The following is a 19,006-nucleotide window of genomic DNA, read 5'->3' as shown; positions in this document are numbered from 1 at the left end:
GACTTCGGGAAGATCAAGGTAACAAGCGATGGAAGGCCAGAGGCCACGGGGGCCATCTTGTCTCCATCAGGAATCTACCGATTCCAATGACAGGGCCTGGGCATCCCAAAATGGAGGACGCACAGGGCAGCAGTCAATTCAGCACGGAGCTGCCACGAGCCCGTACCCTGCTCTGTGGGCCACACACAGATGCCCAAAAACATACACTAGGGGCACAGGGTTGTAGCCCGACCCATGGGTGCCATAAGGGTATCCCATGGGGTCTGTTCACCAAAACCAAAGGAGAGAGCTGCACCGCCAGGAGTCCCACATGAACTCCTGCGCGGAATACATGACAGTACACACGATAAAAAGGAGTGAAGGACAATGATACAGAGGCCCTGTCCGTCCGATGCATTTCCAGCATCACAGTCACTTATCCTTAGTACTTCTTTGTTCTTCATAAATCACCTGCCTCTCTGGTCTGGTTATCTTCTATATGGGTTTGTATCAGTTTTGTATGACATCACCATTCATCCTGGTCATTAATTTTCTTTGTTTCATCAGGAATCGTGATCAAACGGCCATCATATTGTCTTGGATGTAGGTATGGGTTCCTTAATGGGTACTTCACTTCCCATATTTTCAGGTATAGGTATTCTTATGGGTACTGCACAGAGTCGTTGCTCTTCTTATTGCTTTCTGATTGGTGTAGTATACGTCACATACTTTGGTCCATACTTCTCAGGTAATTTAGGCGGGGTAGGTGGAGTAGGGGTACTTGACTCCTCCTCTACAACATAAAACAAGCATTGGCTATGCCAATAGTTTTGGCTTTATTGTAGGCCTGGGAAAGGCATTTGCAGGCATTAATGGGATGGTAATCACTGACCATTTATGTTAGCAGCTGCAGAATGGTGCTTGTAACTGGCCATATAATAGCAGTGCCTGGCAAATGTCTCAAACCTGTACACAAGCCAAAACAGTTGGCTTTGCCAATACTTGTTTTAACAAGACTTCTGTGAAGTGCACCTGTAGTGCTTATAAATCAAATGACTGAAGGCTGATCTTGTTAAAAAATGTGTATTGCACCAGTAGCATGTTTACAGCTCCAATTAAATCATTAACTTTCAGAAGACCTCTTTTAAAAAAACACTGGCAGGCACTTGGAACTCAAAGTTTGATCATAAGTCTTGAAACCTAGCTCAAAAGGGTGTTTTGGGCCAGGGGGTGGAGGGGTCAGGAAGTGGGTGGGAATGGCCATAGAGATTAACATGGCCATGGGCAGTCAATAGGTGGGTACATTCCCAATAAACACCTACAAGCTTTGTATCCCTCCTCATATGCCATTTCTCCCTAGCCTTACTCTGATGCAATGGATTTAGATTACTGGTGGCGCTTTAGCGCCACCTAATAGCCAACACTATAAGAGGCTTATCGATGGGATCAGAGCATATATTCCGAATATCAAATACGTACGTTCTAAGAAAACTCTGGTGGAATACTCAATGCAGGCATTTCAATATCTCATCCATTCAAAACACCTCCTTACTGTCTCTGATAAGCTTGCGTTGTTTCATAATGCTACTTAGATGTATCCACCTCCCGTCACTTATGGTGATTGGGCCAAGGTATAATATGATTCTTGTAGAGCGGAAGTGCAGATTATGTCAACATTTATTAGTGACCGCTCGACAGCTGTTGACACAATGCATCTTATTACATTCTTTGCATATACACAATTACTGTATTTATTTGCACAATATTTTATCTTTCGATACGGATGAGCACCGGGCTTTCATCGTGTCTGGTAATTCTATTTTTCTGTCCAATGTTGTTTATAGATTGTGGACACATATTATAACAATTATTGATACACAAGGGCATCAATTTGTAATAGTCAACCTATTTAGCTGTAATAGGACGAAAAGTCTGTATCAAAATTACAGACCCCACCAAAAGACCTAAAACACACACCACGAAAAGTTCTAACTACCAAAAGTGGTATGTGTTTAGGTCTTTCACTGAGGTTGGTATGGGCCCTTGTGGATGTCCCCCGCAACACACCGCTCACTACAGTGACACTACAGTGACACTACAGTGAGCGGAGTGTTGCGGGGGACACCGAACAGGGCCCCGCCAGACAAAAAAGCCAGGGGCTGCGGGGTTGTCCCCTGCAACACCCCGCTCACTATACTGTATAGTATAATGACGCTCACTATAATCTGCAGTAGAGTGAGCGGGGTGTTGCAGGGGACACCCCGGCAGCACACCCGAGCAAAAAGAAAAAAAGTAAATAAATAATGTCGGGGCTGCGGTGGTGTCCCCTGCAACACCCCGCTCACTATAATATACAGTATAGAGGGAGGGGGTTGCGGGGGACACAGTTGTAGCTAACCGAAAGAAAAAAAAAAGAAAGAAAAGGACCCTGCGGCGCCCGTTCCCGATCACAGAAGTGAAAGAGAACCGGCACCGCAGAGACGCAGTGTGTCTGTAGGAAAGGTAAATAGGGGATTGGGGGTGGGGTGCGGGAGTGAGTGAGTGAGTGAGTGAGTGAGTGAGTGTGTCTGTATGGGTGTCACTTTGAATCTGTGTGATTTTAATGGATGCCCGTATGGGAAATGTACGAACATTTCGGTGTTGCAATCATTTCCCATGCAGACTATTCCGTTGCGGCCAATCCGCGATGGTAAAATCATGCAAATCCATTTAACTTGGGTTACATCATACTTTATATATTGTAATACATGTGTTTTCATGCTATTTCATTTTACATGTATATGGTGTGAAAGGTTTGATAGTTAACCAAGTGACACCTCTAAATAAAATAAAGTATACATTACATATTAGAATTTATACTCATTTAATTACGGCCAACAAGTGTTTCTCAAGGTGTGCTTTATATTCATTCTTAACCCATTACTTTGAGCGTCGTCAGAGCCATTTTAACTTTTTCTCTTGGCTTATTTTGTATTGTTAACGTGGAAAGATCTTTGAATGTTTTTACTTGCACACTTATAGCAATTAGTTTCTTTCTTATTCCTCTGTAGTTTTCTCTTGAATTGATGGTATTATTTTATGTCTTCTTCAAACACTTCAATATTATAATAACCTCCTAGAACGTGATGGGGTCACTATTATGGGATAATGACTCAGCTCCAATTTATGGCCAGAGAAGAAACCGAGAGCAAGAAGTTGGGGTAGCGTCATTATTCCAAATGATAATGACTCCTCCCAAGGTCAATAAGGCTATTAGCCCGTAGCACCAGTAGCAAGACAGGTTTTTTCGAGTTTTAGTGTTGAAGTAAAACATTTTAGTTTAATAGCGAGTAAAGTAAATAGACAAACTGAGTTGGTAGATTAAATGTGGTTTTATTTTAGTTTTTTTCAATAACATGGTTGTCCTCATAGGTTAAGCATTTTTATTGCAAATGTAGTTTAACTGAAACATGGTTAGCATGCATTAGGTGTTATGTCAAAATCAACTGTTTCTATATAAGAGAGTGAAAGGATTTTCCCTTGTTTTAGCTTTCCCTTTTGTGTGTTAAATAGGATGTTCAGCAAAACGTTTCCTCCCAGAGATGAAGTGTCCTCTTGAAAGAAATCTTGTCTGGAAACTGCATTGATGTTTCCCAGTCTGCTTTTGGAGACAGAATGTTGAGAATCCAGTCGATACTTGTAGTTATTGAGTACACTCTACATATTCTGATTGGCTGAGAGGAGGTCAATAACGATCTCCATGTGCTAATACATTTTCATTTACTACGGTTGATTCTTCATTCTTGTTTCTTGTTATTTAATCCTCTTAACTATTATTTAGCTTTTTTTCTGATTCTACGCAGCATGGCAACTACATGGTTCTGTCATTCTGATGAAAAAGAGCAAGCTATCAATTAAAAAGAATGAATAACAAATCAATATCGGAGTCTTTGAAGAACGCATGAAATAACACTAGCCACGCAAGAAAAAACTACAGCACAATAAGAAAGAATCTGATTGTATAAGTGTACAAATTACAAAACCTTACCAGGTTATCAATGAAAAATAATCAACAAGAAAAAGTGAAAATGTCCTTGAAGAAGCTCACTCTACTGGGTTAAGAATTAATATAAAGTCCATTTTGTGAAACATCTGTTGGTAGTAAGTCAATGAGTATAAATTGTAATGTAATGTGTAGTTTACTTTTAGAAGTTTAACCAAGGAAGTATGTTGTCTTCCGGGAAAGAGAACAATGAAACTGAATATACATTGACTTATTTTCAAATCAATCAATGTGGAAAAATAAACAGTGCAGAGAATCGACATTTACAATGTACTTTTTTGTTGTTGCACGTGATGCAAATTCTACATTCAAACAACTGAAATATCTCTTGCATCAGGTTGTGCAAGGGACCAAATATAAAAGGAGTCGATGGTCTCAACAGCTATCTAAGGAGTAGAAGAAAACCTCAACCATACGTAAACACCATACGACAAGCCACCGCGTGCTTCCATTACTTTATAAAATAACCTGGTCTTAGTCTGTGTTTCCCTCCTGGGTTATAGAATTCCCCTGTGGCTGCCGGATCCCTGTACTATGACCCATAGAAATGTCTGACATTTCTCCTGGCAGGGGCCCAATACGCCAATCCACCGACATGCCAGGTGCTCTGAGTCTACCACAGTTGTGGGCTGGAACAGTATGAAACCATTACAACAAAATATAATATGGGGAGTGCAGAGGGACAGGGGAGAGAGCGAAAGAGAGATGGAGAGAGCGTGTGTGTGTGTGTGAGAGAGAGAGAGAGAGAGAGAGTGAGTGAGTGCGTGCATTTTGTGAATTTAATCTAGAAGGTGAGAAATGCCACCAGTCATATGACTTGAAAAAGGGAAAGTTGTCAATCTAAAAGAGTATTTGCAGACTAGTCAGCTCTAAATGTACGTACTTCATCTGCATCAAATGGCAAAACCACGTATCGGGGAAGTATGTGCGGACATCGCTCTTGGCTGCCTTGTCATCGGGGCTGGCGAGATCAAAACCTTCCATATCGATGGAGATGATTTGTGTGCTAGAGCCAGAAACAGGATCCGGGTACAGCATCACTTCTCCTGCAAGAGAGGAGGGGCAGGAAGGAGACAGCGGCCGGCAGAATTATACAAGAAACCAGAATAGGCAATACTGGCAAACATCCATCAGCTGCTTGAATTTCATTGTCAGATTTGGACCGACCCCTCCCCCCCGTCCTGTGGAAAGTGGGGAGGCCTGAGCTTTTTGGTGGAGGGAAATGCTCCTGTTGGGCTGATGCACTGACCTGCCAACCTCTGGGGTTTTAAGGAGACACGTAGCACAACAACAACAATGACCTAATCACCAGTATGGTCATTGGCTACTCCTGAATAAAACACCCCTCTGTCTCAATAAAGACTAGCATAACGTGGCACAGAACAACAATTCCTACCTTTTTTGACATCAAGATGCCAGGCTGTTTCCATTTTACCGTACCCGTTTTTTCCACTCCATTCCTTTACCGCCTGTTAGCAGCAACATTCACCTTTATACACAGTCTATTATTGAGTAGGCCACTCTTGGCTCAGGCCTGGCCTCTGTTTGACAACGTATACAGATCCTCCAAACTTACAGGACTGCCTGACCATGCTCTGAAGCCCCCTATGCATCCAACATTACATTGTGTACTAACTTGCAATTCTCCAAACCTGCTTTGGAAACACAGCTCCATTCGCTTTAAGACAGCCCCTTTACGACATATCCACCTCGTCCCTTCTGCAGAACTATGATCCACTGCACAAGTCTGCATGCAGTAGAATGCGGGTCCCCAAACCGGTTAACTTTATACTTTCCCCTCTAGGAGCTGACATGCATCCAGGCTATAACAAAACATGAATCGCCCGCTGGATCCCCCCTGTGATTCTAGGATCAAAGAAGGATCTAAGTCTGTCTTCCCCACCCACTTATCTTCCATCCCCTCACTCATTTTATTTCCTCCAGCAGACTAAGGTCTGGATCCCGGGGGCTCAGGTCACCACTCCATGGACAAGGGTAGGCACTCTGAAACTACTACGGTGGTGATTTGGAGCAGTATAAAAGCATATTAACATCACATGAAAATGCAGTCTCTTCTATGCTTATTGGCTCAGACAGGGTATGGGGCCCACTGGACACCAGTTCTGGTCACAGTCATCTCTTACCATCTGGGCCAATGAAGGTCTGCGATGCAATCGGAGGTGAAGGCCGCCCACTGCACACTGGCGGTTTCTTGATTAGACAGTTTGAAATGACCTTTATCCCCATCCGCTGCATCCAATAGAAAAGACAAAGGGTTAATTGCCATGCGGACTGGGAAACCTCCCACTGGTTGGTGCTAGAAAGGAAGGCCGGCGGCATTAGGGAGACGGGTGGGTAAAGAGGAGGGATTTTAGTTATTTGATAAAGGCCGCACAAGCAAATACATGACATGATATCTGTCATTACAACCTTAAAGAAATACAACAATAAGAAAAGAAATACAGGAGAGTACAGCTGCATTTCAACAACAACAACTAACAGCACCAGTCAGGCTTCATCACTGAGAACCCAACAACTAGCTCTTCATCATAAAAACAAGGCTAATTCTGACATCAGCTCCACACTTAACGAAAACTGTGGGTGAAGCGGTGGGACTAAAGGGGATAGCCCTGTTTAAAAAAGTAATGGGGCAAGATAAAAACCCCAAAAACAAAAAGGATTGAAGAAAGCCAACAAAAATAACACTAGGCAAAAGGTAATCCTAAGAAAAAAGATTCATATTTTGACACAATTCTACTAATACAAGTCAACAGTACCCTTGCATTACCGATAGCAGTAACCTTTTCAAAGGTGTATTAATAGACATTTGGAGAAACGGACCCTATTGAAGATCTCCTTTGAGGAACCTTTTCCCTCGAAGCTGCACAAGTTGATGGTAAACTTGCATGAATTTCCAAATGCTGTTCAGGGCATTTGAAAAAAAGATCTTAACTTAGCCTCCCTTAAGCAAGCAAGTGCACGTAGAGCGACAGAGGTTCAAATACCGGATCCGCTCTTAGAAACCTAACTCAGGTATGGTATTAGGTGCGTTATAAAAAAACAATTAAATAAATAAAATAAATGTACCAAAACGGTATCTTAAGGGACGCTACAATGACCTACACGTGTAATTATCACATGTAACATACCACATTTGCGTTCTATTTTTTCCAATTACTCTGCAAGCTTTTAGCTCTGTATTAAAAGTTAAAAGTAAGGGATGTCTGATGAACATTTTCACTGCAAGTCATGTGGCACCTAGAGTTATTTGTAACAAATAAAATGTTGCTAATCACTTGCAAAAGCTAGACCATGGTTCTGCAACCTGCAGATCTGCAGATGTTTTGCCCCCATCATCGAATATGCTGGCTAGGGCTGATGGGGGTTGTAGTCCAATACATCTGGCCAGCCAATGGTCAAAGACCTAAAATCTAGAGTGATGCTTCACCTTGAAAAGTGGATTACTGAATTTGAAGAAAATATTTAGAAACCGCATATGAATGAATGCCAAATATGGAACATACATTGGGTTACAACAGTACAGATCGGGTACACATTGATGACTCCAGCTCCCCTCTGGTTTATATCAAACTAGGAGATAATTGGTCCCTGGAGCACTAGATCTTTACCAACAGACGGATATCACTTGACAGCCAGTAGATGGACCACATCACATGCTGGTGACACATGACAGCCAACATAAGGAGCTTATCCCACATGGATATCACAGCCAAAAGAAGAACCTCATCACATCTTAAAATTGTTGCCACCAGAAGATCATGCACACTCATATTGTTTACAACACAATAGAAAGAGCTCATCGGACACGAACAACGCAGCCAACAGAAGAAGGTCATCACACACTGATATCACAACACAGTCAATATAGGGAACACATATCACGCTGCTCTCTCAGCCATTAAAGGAAGCACATACTGTGGCCGGCTGAACCGGTTAAACTTTGTTACAGTTTACACAATGTTGGGAGAAATTACCTGTATGATGGTGTAGATATCAATTTGATTTTGGGTCTGCGCTGCCCACGGGACTGCTCGTTTCCGAATGTTGTGGCTCCCTGCATCCGGTTGCTCTCCTAGTGACCGCTTCCAGAAACGACGAGGCCTGAAGCAAGGGGGGTCTGGTTCTTGCACACGATAAGGGTATCCCACTGTGTTGCTGAAAGCTATCTTCTGATACACCTGGTGGAAATGGAAAGCCGGAGATGGGTAAACTTGGCCAGGCATGCTGGCTGCACCCCTTGTGATAAGTTGACTCTTTGCTGTGGCCCACCATTCTGTTTTCTGCTTTTCTTCTGGCTCTCCAAAGACTCATATGTGCAGGCTCTTCTGCACCCCTGTAATCTTGGCCAATGATGCTGCAAGGGTTTTGCAAATGGGGACCTAAATATGCAGCACACAGCTTATCTTGATACTACTTGCACCATCAGGGTCAGTCGCTTCTCCAAGCAATGAGTTGGTGGTAGATCTCTCTCTGCGGCAGGGGCCTCCCTCTGGAACAGCCTCCCTGCCTCCCTGAAACTTGAGGAGAATCATCTCCGGTTCCGGAGGCACCTCAAAACCTTTCTCTTTGCTCCCCCCCCCCACTGCTGACTTCCTAGCTGAATCTGATATTGCACTGATTACCTGGCCACTCTTCTGTATCCCTACAGTCCCACTACCAGCACTTGACCCCTGATGTCTGCACTTACCCTTGCACTTGCCACCTGCTGGCCGTACTTTTACTTATTGTTATTTATTCCTTTATACCATGTACTGCACTGTCCACCCCCCCTCAAATTTTCCCACTTCCCCTTCCCATGCACTTGCGCGATATGAATGACATCTGGCCTAGTTGGATTGTTGTCTGTCTTCCCTCTGTTCCCCCTCCCTTGTCTCGTCGCGCCTTGAAACACTTGTGTATAGGCGCGTTATAAATGCCATATCATATCATATCATCATTTTCATGGGGCTTTAAAATGGGACTGATTAGAAGAAAATAGTAGGGCAAACGTTTTCCATCTTTTTCCCTTGAAATAGCAGGATACAGTGTGTGAAATATGCTCTGCGAGTGGAAACCAACAGTGTATCCGCTGCTGTCTCACTTTGATGTAGGAGGAGATGCTTGAATCCCAGGGGAAACAAGTGGCACTGACCGCATAGACAACACTTTATAAACCTGAAAAAAGCAGGCAGAGCCCATAGGTATTGTTAGGAAAGATTTCATAATTATATGGAATTTTCCCTCCATGTGTCAACTTTTTGCTGCTGTTTAGACACCCTTGACTGACTGTGCCAGAGAAGCGCAGCCTTCATCTGTACTCCTCTGGGCTTTCGCTCACTTTTTATGGGGAAACTGAAATTCGCTTCAGACAGTCAGTACTGGCAGACTTGGTTTCCCTTAGTCCTTTCCTATGTTGCAATGTTTGTGCAACATGTAACAAGTGTGCAATGTATCTTCGATACAGCACACTTGGGCCTATAGTCATTTCCAAAGGCCCTAGACACTCTCGCTGGACTTTTTATGAACTGTGCAGATGTGTCATGGACAGGCCTGGTGGCAGCGATCTTTTCGCATTATTTTTAACCCTTTCCTGTCATGTTTACCGCGTTAACCGCGTTTGGCACAAATAGGTGGCCTGGCTCCAAAATGGCCATGCCACAAGGTTCTTTGTCCTGTCCTTTGGCCATCTTGCCCCTTCACCTTCCCCAGGTCGAGTAGACCCAGGTCAGTCCTTATTTGGTCATGCACTTTCCTGCGAATCCCAATGCTTTCGCAGGCTTCTGCATGCTTTGTGTGTGTGCCTCCAGGATGTGGGCTGAAACGTCTGGTTCCAATACACATCCTGGGTGCCACAGAGTCTGGAGTGCCATGAATGCCTGGGACCACCCTGGTCCGTGATTGGTCAACGTATGGAGTATGTGTTCGTGAGCAGCTCTCCCATTGGGTCCTCTCCGTTTTGGCATGAAGGGAACTTTGGATAAGAGGAGGCTGAAAACACCACTACCAGGTCGATCTCCTGAGTTCTCACTGAACAAAGGATAGGATCCAAGTATCCTGCAACTACGAAGCCGGGTCGGGGAACCGCTGGTGACCCGCTGGAAGGTTTGGCACCCTGAGCCCTCTGTCGTCCCGTGTGACCCCTCTGCTTCTGGTCGTCCTAGAAGGTCTGCGAAGACGCTTCGACCCATTGGAATAGTGGGACCAACCAGTGGACTGACCAGTTTACCCAGTTGCTTTGCTCTGCCACTGCTGCCGGTTTGAGGAGCCCCTCTAAACTTGGTATACTGCTAGCTCTGTGTCCACGGCACCCTCACACCGAATTTTATATACTTGTCGTTCCCAGGTCTGAAGTGAGACGAGTGAGCCTGGACCGGAGTAAACGCAGTTACCATGTTGCCCTGCCGTGGCAACGTCCTTTGCAAGTCTGCTGCATTTGTGACCCTCTTGCCCCTGAAGCCTGCTGCAGTGAAACTGGGTCAATTCATCCACCTGTAGCGGAGAAATCGCCACTGCCCCGTTTGGGAATCATCGCTGTATCTCAGGAACTAAAAGGTGCCGAGACGTCCTTTTTGCTGCATTCGAACCTGCAAGCGAAGTGGACTGACCTGCCGAAGTTTGGGTCTGCTTATGTCGGGGACCAGTGAATACTCAATACCCCAACTGGTGACCCCTAGTGCAAAGACCAATTTTTACGCACCAGTGGCCCCTGGGGGCCCCTCTCATTTCCACTGCTATTGCAAAATAGCGACTCCATCCCGAACTCTCGAACTGCCTCTGCCTTCAAGTGGAGGTCCTTCTTGAATAGTGGGAACTTGTTCTGCATCGCCTCTTCCACCTTCCAGAGCTTCAAGTGACCCCTGAATAGACCATATTATGCCCATTGGAACAACCGCGTGCCTTGGCATTGCGTGTACTATTGAGCACGAGGCTCCTCTCTTCTTAGGGCTTGCACTGCCTCTTAGTTAGGTGTATTGTCAATGTCAAAGGGGCCTAAAGTCTATCTGCACTGCCTGTTTCCTTCCCATCTAGGTTGTCGACATATTTCATGCATTTAACCCTTTAGACCCCAATGGTCTTGCATATACATTGTGTTGATAGTGTTGTGTTGGTTTACTTGGTTTTACTGTGATTCTTTTGCTATGATCTATGTTACAAAGGCCTTGTAATAAATGTATCTATATTTTTGATATAACACCTGTCTGGAGTAATTTGTAAGTGTCCTTGCTTTGTGTGCTCATTGAGGTCCTTCAGTCACCCTCACCCCTCCTGAGACTTAGCCTTGACCGCCTGCCATAGCTGCCCTGATTGGTCTGGCTTGTCCAGAGGTTACCCTGTTCCAAAAAACTAGGCTGGCCTTCTGAACGTCTGCCCCTCCAGGTCCGAGTTCAGAAATCCATCTTAACAGGTATTCCTAATAATGAAGCCCATCAGGCGTGTGCATGGTGGAGGCTATTACTGCAGCTTTCCAGGCTGGGTTTAAAAAGGCAGAGGAACCTGTGAACTGGCTGGATTCCTATGCCGTTTTACTGCCCCCTACTAGTAAATGATCAAAATCCTCTGCTACAGGAGACTGCATGGCTCACTGAAACCTAAACCTGTGGCTCCTTTTAAGTGAGCTGTACAATCCCCCATAGCACAAGATGGCCATGCCCGCCGCTGTTACAGGTGATTGTAATTATTTGGCAGTCAGGTCAGTAAAAGGGCACATGAATCCGTGCAATTCTGGTGTACCCCTGCCTTTTACCCCTCCTTCCAGGAAATGCACAGAAAAGGCATCAGCTTTGTATGTCCTTGGCGGCCATCATTACCCAAAACTTCCTACTTGTTCAGATTTGGAAAAAAACAGCAGCAGCAATCCATGTGTACTCAAGCTTCATCTCCTGCATCAAAATGAGATACGGGTGGAGGCGCTGCGGGATTACCTTCACAGAGTGGGGTAATGCAACGAGCGTGCTTCCCTCTCCATACCCTGCTCTCTTAGGAGAACCTAAAAGCACAGATCAGACCAAAAAGTAAATTCGTCTCATTTGAAGCCCCCATGAAGATGAGGCTTGTAGTTGCAAGGAGGGTCCCTTGACATTGAGATGCTGTTCTAACTGGTTCTACGTGATTACATTGAACTCTGTTTGGTCAATGTGAATTTGGTTGCAACTTTCTGTCCGACCCTCTTAACAAGGGCAAACTGTTCTAGCATTAGGCGGTCATGTTGCGAGTCCCGCGGATCAGTAGAAATGGCAGTAAAAGTAGCAGTACGCTTTAACCCCATTTTTACCGATCAGCGGGATTCTTTTCAATTTATCAGGCTGAGTTGGGGAGCAGAATGGGCTTAAGATGTCACCTGCTTTTCCCTCTAGCCCTACAAAGGCTGCAAGCGATGGAATTTGCCTCAAATTATCACCTGGTAAAAGCAGGTGGATTCAACAGGAAGCCATTGTAATGGCCTCTCGTAATCATGATATTCGGGAGGCATTCACTGTTTTCCACCAGCATAGTGGAAGTGAAGAGCAAAGACGATTTTATCTTGGTTTTACTCTTTACCTTTCCACTATGTGGTAAAAAAAAGTTAATAATTGCACGGACTGTGACCTTTTGCACTTAAATGGATGTGTTGGTGTGGAGTCAGGTGGGCCAGAAGGGGTCTATCCAACCTCTTGTCCCCCATCTCATGTGCCCGCAGCAATGCCCTGGCTCCCACAGTCTTGGTGCTTTATCTTTTTAAACAGCTTTTCCTGGCCCATGTAGCAATGGCGCAATGGCGTCCCGGTTGCTAGGCGGCCACATTGTCATCGACCAGCGAGTGCCCCCTGAGTTCAAGTCCTTGCGGGCATTGCCTGGCAGCATTTCTGGTCCTGCTGCCTCCTCACTAGAATACAAGTCTTGCACGTCTTTGTATGGTGGGGGTTGGGTTGGAAGCAATTTACAGTGACCATTACTGGCATATCTTGTGGCAGCAGCATCATGAATTAAGTGACGGTGCCCATTACTAGCATACATTGATTATGGTAACAACCTCCTGCCAGTGTCGTGTTACTCAGGCACTTGGCTGTGCTGCGTAAGGTGGGGTGGGGGCATTTCCCTTTGGTTCAGCCAAGTATCAGAACAGGTGGCCTAGATTCTGGCCACATATTATTGAACTGATTTACAATGACCATATTAGCATATATTGTGGCTGCAACTTCATGAAGAGATTTCCATCAACCATTGCTGGCAAAGGTTGTGGTTGCAGCATCATGAAAGTGATTTACAATGACCATTACTGGCATAGGTTGTGGTTGCAGCATCATGATAGTGATTTGCTTTGCCCAATTATAATATACTTAGATTATGGCCTCAGTTTCATGAAGCGATTTACAGGGACCATTACTGTCATGGCCAGATTAGAGCAGCAGCCTCAACCAAGGGTCACTCAGGTGCTTGGCTGTATCACGCAGGGTGAGGAAATGCTTCCCTTTGGGTAGGCTAAGAATCAGAACAGCTTCATAAAAGTGACTTACAGTGCAATGGTGGCATATGCAGTGGACTCGGCCATCATGATAATGTTGTAAAATGCACCTGCATACTGTTGGTAAGATTGTGCTGTAAAATGCCCTCTTTTCTTATTGGTATGTGTTTGGTTTGAAAGCGAACCTTATACAAATAAAAAATTGCATAAATATTCCAAGAGATAAAAAGAGAATCATACATATACAAAAGCATTAAATAGATTTAAAATACTTATAAAAATCCATCTTCTAAAATGTCATTCAATTTAATTATACATTTAACAACTGCTATTAGGAGAGACATTTGACACCCTTGCATTGTCCTGATCCAAAAATGTTCTGTAAATATACAACGCAGGTTCTGTGAAAAACATCTAAACGTATCACATCTGGTTGGTATGGTGACGACGCAATCTTTCATCCGATGTGTTAGCATCTCTAGTCTCCGTTCCACCTCAAACAAGCAGCAGATGCATTCCTCCTTCTTTATTTGTCTCTTTGGCCCCATAACTTGAAGCGCCGGCAATAAAAGTAAACACTATCTTAAAAATAGATATCTGTATTTAGGGGAAGGAACATTTCATAGGTAGGGTTGTAACAAAGGTTGCTTAAAATAAAACTCCATGTATTTGTGCATTGATAGGTATTTGGAGGCTTCCATGATACTATTTTGCCAATCGTGTTCCCACAGTTTTCTTTTAAGTATCACCTGATTGGATAAGCAGTACAGGATCTTGGCTTGTGAGGCAGGGTTTCCCTCAAGTGTAACATAGACCCGCTCATCAGGTCCTAGAGATGGCTCTAAACCTCTTATTCTAATTCATCCATCATGACAATAATCTCCCAAACTGGCAAACACTGCCACTGTCACCACCACCCCCCTCTCTTACCACAACCAGGGCATAAACTGGGGTGCAGTGATTCATCCAGATAGCATCAATTATACGGTTTGCCCATTCTCAATATTGAGCCAATTCTGAATACGACAATAATTTCTAGAAATTCAGTATATCCGTGTTACCAACTGCCTGTAGTATGTTTCGGCTCTGTACTAAAGATTTATTTTGACTATGCCACATTAACTAGTTCTTATAAGGCTGGGTTATTTTCTTTTTTTCCACAGTGATATGGTTCCAGCTTAACTGAGTAGATACCTGCAAATCTCTTAAGGCTTGTTTAAAAAAACAAGTGTGGTTTGCTTGTCAAATAGGCTCCATGAATCTGCATGAACTGATCCAAGTTTAATTGGCGAGGTGAGACAGACGGCACCCAACATCTTATGATATATCATAGAAATATCTGGGTTGGAAGATTTCACTCCCAGACACACTTGCATACAAAAAATGTTTGCCTTATAATTTCATCCATTTTATGGATGTTTCCGGAATTCCACATTTCTTTATTACAGGCTTTGCTCAGTGTAAATCCTGCAAAGCCTTCAGTTTCATCCCTCAATTGAGCGTTGATATTGGTGTTGAAAACAATATGCATGCGATCTCTTACACCACGGGCTAAATTGTGAAGAGTCAAGCAAGCAATGTATGAGGAAGGAGTCCCAAAAATGTAATCTATGTTGGTAGAGGCTTTACGGCCTGAGCTGGTGCATTTGCTCTGGGCATTCACTACCATTCATCATAGCCATGTTCCTGGCATCCATTAGTGTTGCCCAGGCAGACCAATAAGGTCGGTTCTTATGAGCTGAAGTGCCATGGGCAAGGTTAAGATAGTTTTCTTTACCCCAACATTTCCCAGGACTACGCTCATGACTACTCTTACAGTTTAAGCCCCCTATAGGATGAGATTTTCTGAGTTACCCGTCTAGAAACACAGTTGAAGCAGCCTGGCAATTTTCTTCCTCATCAATTTCCTCTATCATCTTATCAGGTTACAATGTATGTTTAAGATACAAAGGTCACCCCTTCAAGATTTCCCGTTCCAACTTAAACAAAAGGCCATCACATCATCCAACGCAGGCTCGATAAGAGCTACATATGCTTGCAAATGCTTATAAATGGCAATACATAGGCTACTCCTGGCCGCTCCCAAGGCTCTTGGATGCTTTCTTCACACATGTAACACATCTATCATTTTAAGGGTAACTCCAGAAGCCATGACTCCTGCAAAGGATTTAAAGCATGCACCCCTAAATGATCAAAAGCATCTTTGTTGGCCAAGAAACTGTTAAGGGTCTGGAATTCCAAGACAAGAGGGACAAAAGCCTAGGCGCTGCCTGTTTCCTCATTACAGCATTTTTGGTAAGCACACCCATTTTAGATTATCAATACTAGATGACAGTGCTAACCGCTTCTACAATACATGTGTCCTACTTATCTCAAGAACAACCAATTCTAAGCCCCTCTCCAATTATCCAGTTCCAATCCTTGGCCCTCTAGAAGCCGCTAGTCAACCACCCCTTTTGTAATTCACTGTTGTATTCCACAGCAGAACCTTGGCGGGATAAATAACACAACTTGCTAACAAAAAATGTCTCCCTATCAAACAATATTATGTTATAAATGGGTCTGGAATTCAAGTGTAAACTCACTCTGTCAATACCATCTTTGTCTATAGGAGAGAATTTCAAATGAAATGTTCTAGACCCTTGAGCAATTGAGAGGGGCTACCTCCTTGTCTTGGAACCTTGCTTTTAGACACAGGCAAAGTACAGCATCCCTAAGAAAGATACGTCCAGCTTGGCTTTTAGAAGGTCTCAATATAGTAGCTTGCACCAGCTTCAAATGAGTTACTTCCAAATGTGAGGTGAATTGAGCAAGCTGAGTACTGGGAGGGACATGTGCATGTTCTGCTCCAAGGTCTTGAAAACCTGCGTAATCAGCGTAATCATTCAGGTTGCTGTCATCCAAGCACACACAGTCTTGGGCCTCATGTTGCCTGCTGGCGCCCTTTGTTTATCTAGGGATAGAGGAATATCCTGACTTTTGTCTGCCAGGCTTCTCTTCTTGTTGCTTCCTTTGAACTTCACCTTTCCTGCTTGCACGCCGCCCGTAGAAGCTAATCATTGTTCTCCAGGAGTAAACATAGCAGCTAGCCGCTGTTTTCAATGTTCTTAGAAATGGTCGCAAACCTCTGTGTTTTGTATGACTCACAACATTTTGATATATATGCATATTTTGCTTACGTTGTATAACGGGCCTCTTGTTTCTCCCCACAGCTTATTGTGGTGCACACTGTCCATCCTCTTTTCCTCTGAGGCAGTTATGTCATCCACATTAGCCATCACCTCAACAATGCATTGGAGTCTTTGTGATTTAAAACCACCAAGCTTTCATCACTACATGAATTACCCAGTTTCGGTCAAAAAGACCGGGTTGAAAAGACCTACCTAACCAAAAGTCCTAAAGAAGGTACTACCAAATTTTTGACCTCCTAAAAAGGTCGACTTTTCGTTGGTTAGGTCTTTGCAACTCTGTCTAGGGATGCAGGGATGTCCACCGTGACCCCTGGTCACTATACTGTGAGTGCGGGTTGCGGGGGTGTCCCCCGCAGCTGTCCTGCAGTCCCAAAAAAAAGAAAAGTGCTGCGAGGGTGTCCACCACGACCCCTGCTCACTATACTGTGAGCGGTGGCTGCGGGGGTGTTCCATGCAACCCACCGCTCACTATACTATAGAGTATAGTGAGCAGGGGTTGCAGGCAACTACCCCGCAGCCGACCCGAAAAAAAAAGAGAGGACCTGCGGTGCTGGTTCCCGATCGCGGAAGTGAAAGGGAACAGGTGTTGCAGGGACAGAGCAAGGTGGAATGCAAGGTAAGTAGGGGGGTGGGAGGTGGGGGTGTGGGTAGTGGTGTGGGTGGGGGTGTGGGTAGGGGCTTGGGTAAGTCGATAATGTTCAGGGGATACATTTCGAAAACATAATCTTCTGTCCTTTCTCCCTCGAACATTTCCGCTTCGGTCATTCAACCCCAAATCGAATAACCAAGGACCTCTATGGATCAATTTCTGCAAATCAGGGATCTCAGATGCTTATCTAGTGACATGCTTGCTCATTCTACCATTGCATCCAAATGTACTCAATACATCATTTATCTGAGGTGCCTGAGTGCTTCTTGTAACTGGTCCGAATTGTTGTTGACCTTGAGGGTAACGTGATCATAGAGTCCTAGTAAAGGCTGCATTAACACGTTTAAAGTGCCAATAGAAGCAGATATTAAAGATGGGAATTATAGTGCATAGGTGAGTGGGCAATTGTGAACAAGGGTGGCTTGGACTGACCACTCTGCTGAGGTCCTTTTAATTAGAATCCTTTAAAGGGGCCCACAGAAGCAGTGTGTTAGGGTTTAGCAGACCTCAATGGTAAGGCAGCATCATCTCCCATCTCTATTTCTGCTTCTCTTTCCAAACCAAGGCAGGAAGGAAGAAAGAAACACTCTAAATAAAAGAGGCGGCGTCGCGTGATCTGTCCCGTTAAAGTGCAGGAATCTTCTTGTGCATGGAGTTAGTGATCACCGCCCTACCATTGCAGATGCTTGCAGTTGCAAAGCCCCAGGAGGCTCAGCGGCCCCACATATCACAGTAAGTTTGGAATAAATTGCGATTTTGTTTGCTGTTACGATTGGGTGGGGGTTGGTCACTTTATCGCCCTGTTGCACCAGCAATGAGTTCTCCTAACATTCGATTTGTGGTTCGATCTCCCATAAGCAGGCGTACCTCCCTGCTGTGAAGAATATATGCTAACATCACTCGAATGTTGCACAATCACAAAAGACAATGGTGTCTCTTGCCTTATCAACTAGGATTTAAAAGGTAGATTTGCTTACCCATAAGTAAAATGATGAGAGCAGAACTTCCCCTGGGCCCACCAGGCAGTGGAATGGCATGAAGGTCTCAGGCCACCACCACCTGCGCCAACTGCTCCAAATGCACCTTCCATGCGCTTCGCAGGCACTTTGCACCATACGTGGCTATATAAATGCGTGTCTCTCTTCCACTTCCTCCAGCTGGGTTAAAGAGCCAGCGTCTCTCCTCAGATGCTGCAATATGCCAAATAATCCAAATGGAATGCCATACCTCAGCCGTCTATAGTACAGGGAGTCCTGCACTAACTGCACTTCACGAGCGCATCACGCTGTACACAGCTATTGAAATGCCGGGCTCTCTTCCACTTCCTCCAGCTGGGTTAAAGAGCCAGCGTCTCTCCTCAGATGATGCAATATGCCAAATAATCCAAATGGAATGCCATACCTCAGCCGTCTATAGTACAGGGAGTCCTGCACTAACTGCACTTTCCCTGCACTTCACGAGCGCATCACGCTGTACACAGCTATTGAAATGCCTGACTCTCTTCCACTTCCTCCAGCTGGGTTAAAGAGACAGTGTCCAAAAGCAACACACATTATTTTAAAGGTTTTCTAGGAAGAAGAATACTCCCATCCCCCACACATCAGTTAGGGCTCCATGCTACACTCTGTCACTCATGATAATTGGGAGATGTTTATGACCCGTCAATTAAAACATTCACTTTCCACTGCTGACCTTGAATCATT

General features: G+C 44.5%; 1 protein-coding gene across 4 annotated transcripts in view; it reads right to left on the bottom strand.

The window, feature by feature from the left end:
• The window catches only part of LOC138580215 (alpha-2-macroglobulin-like protein 1), a 1,347,911-nt gene that overhangs the window by 496,216 nt on the left and 832,689 nt on the right, over positions 1 to 19,006 (bottom strand). For all 4 annotated transcript variants that reach the window (XM_069650572.1, XM_069650575.1, XM_069650574.1 and 1 more), the window contains 3 exons: positions 8,017 to 8,220; positions 6,166 to 6,271; positions 4,905 to 5,067 (listed from right to left, as the gene is read on the bottom strand). In XM_069650572.1, coding sequence (XP_069506673.1) covers positions 4,905 to 5,067; positions 6,166 to 6,271; positions 8,017 to 8,220 — 473 coding nt within the window. The remainder of the gene's footprint in view (positions 1 to 4,904; positions 5,068 to 6,165; positions 6,272 to 8,016; positions 8,221 to 19,006) is intronic.

This window comes from Ambystoma mexicanum, chromosome 3p, assembly GCF_040938575.1.
Source record: "Ambystoma mexicanum isolate Mex_15411 chromosome 3p, UKY_AmexF1_1, whole genome shotgun sequence".
Classification (NCBI taxonomy): Eukaryota; Metazoa; Chordata; class Amphibia; order Caudata; family Ambystomatidae; genus Ambystoma; species Ambystoma mexicanum.
The sequence above is the reverse complement of the archived record's forward strand: the minus strand, read 5'-3'. Positions and strand labels throughout refer to the sequence as shown.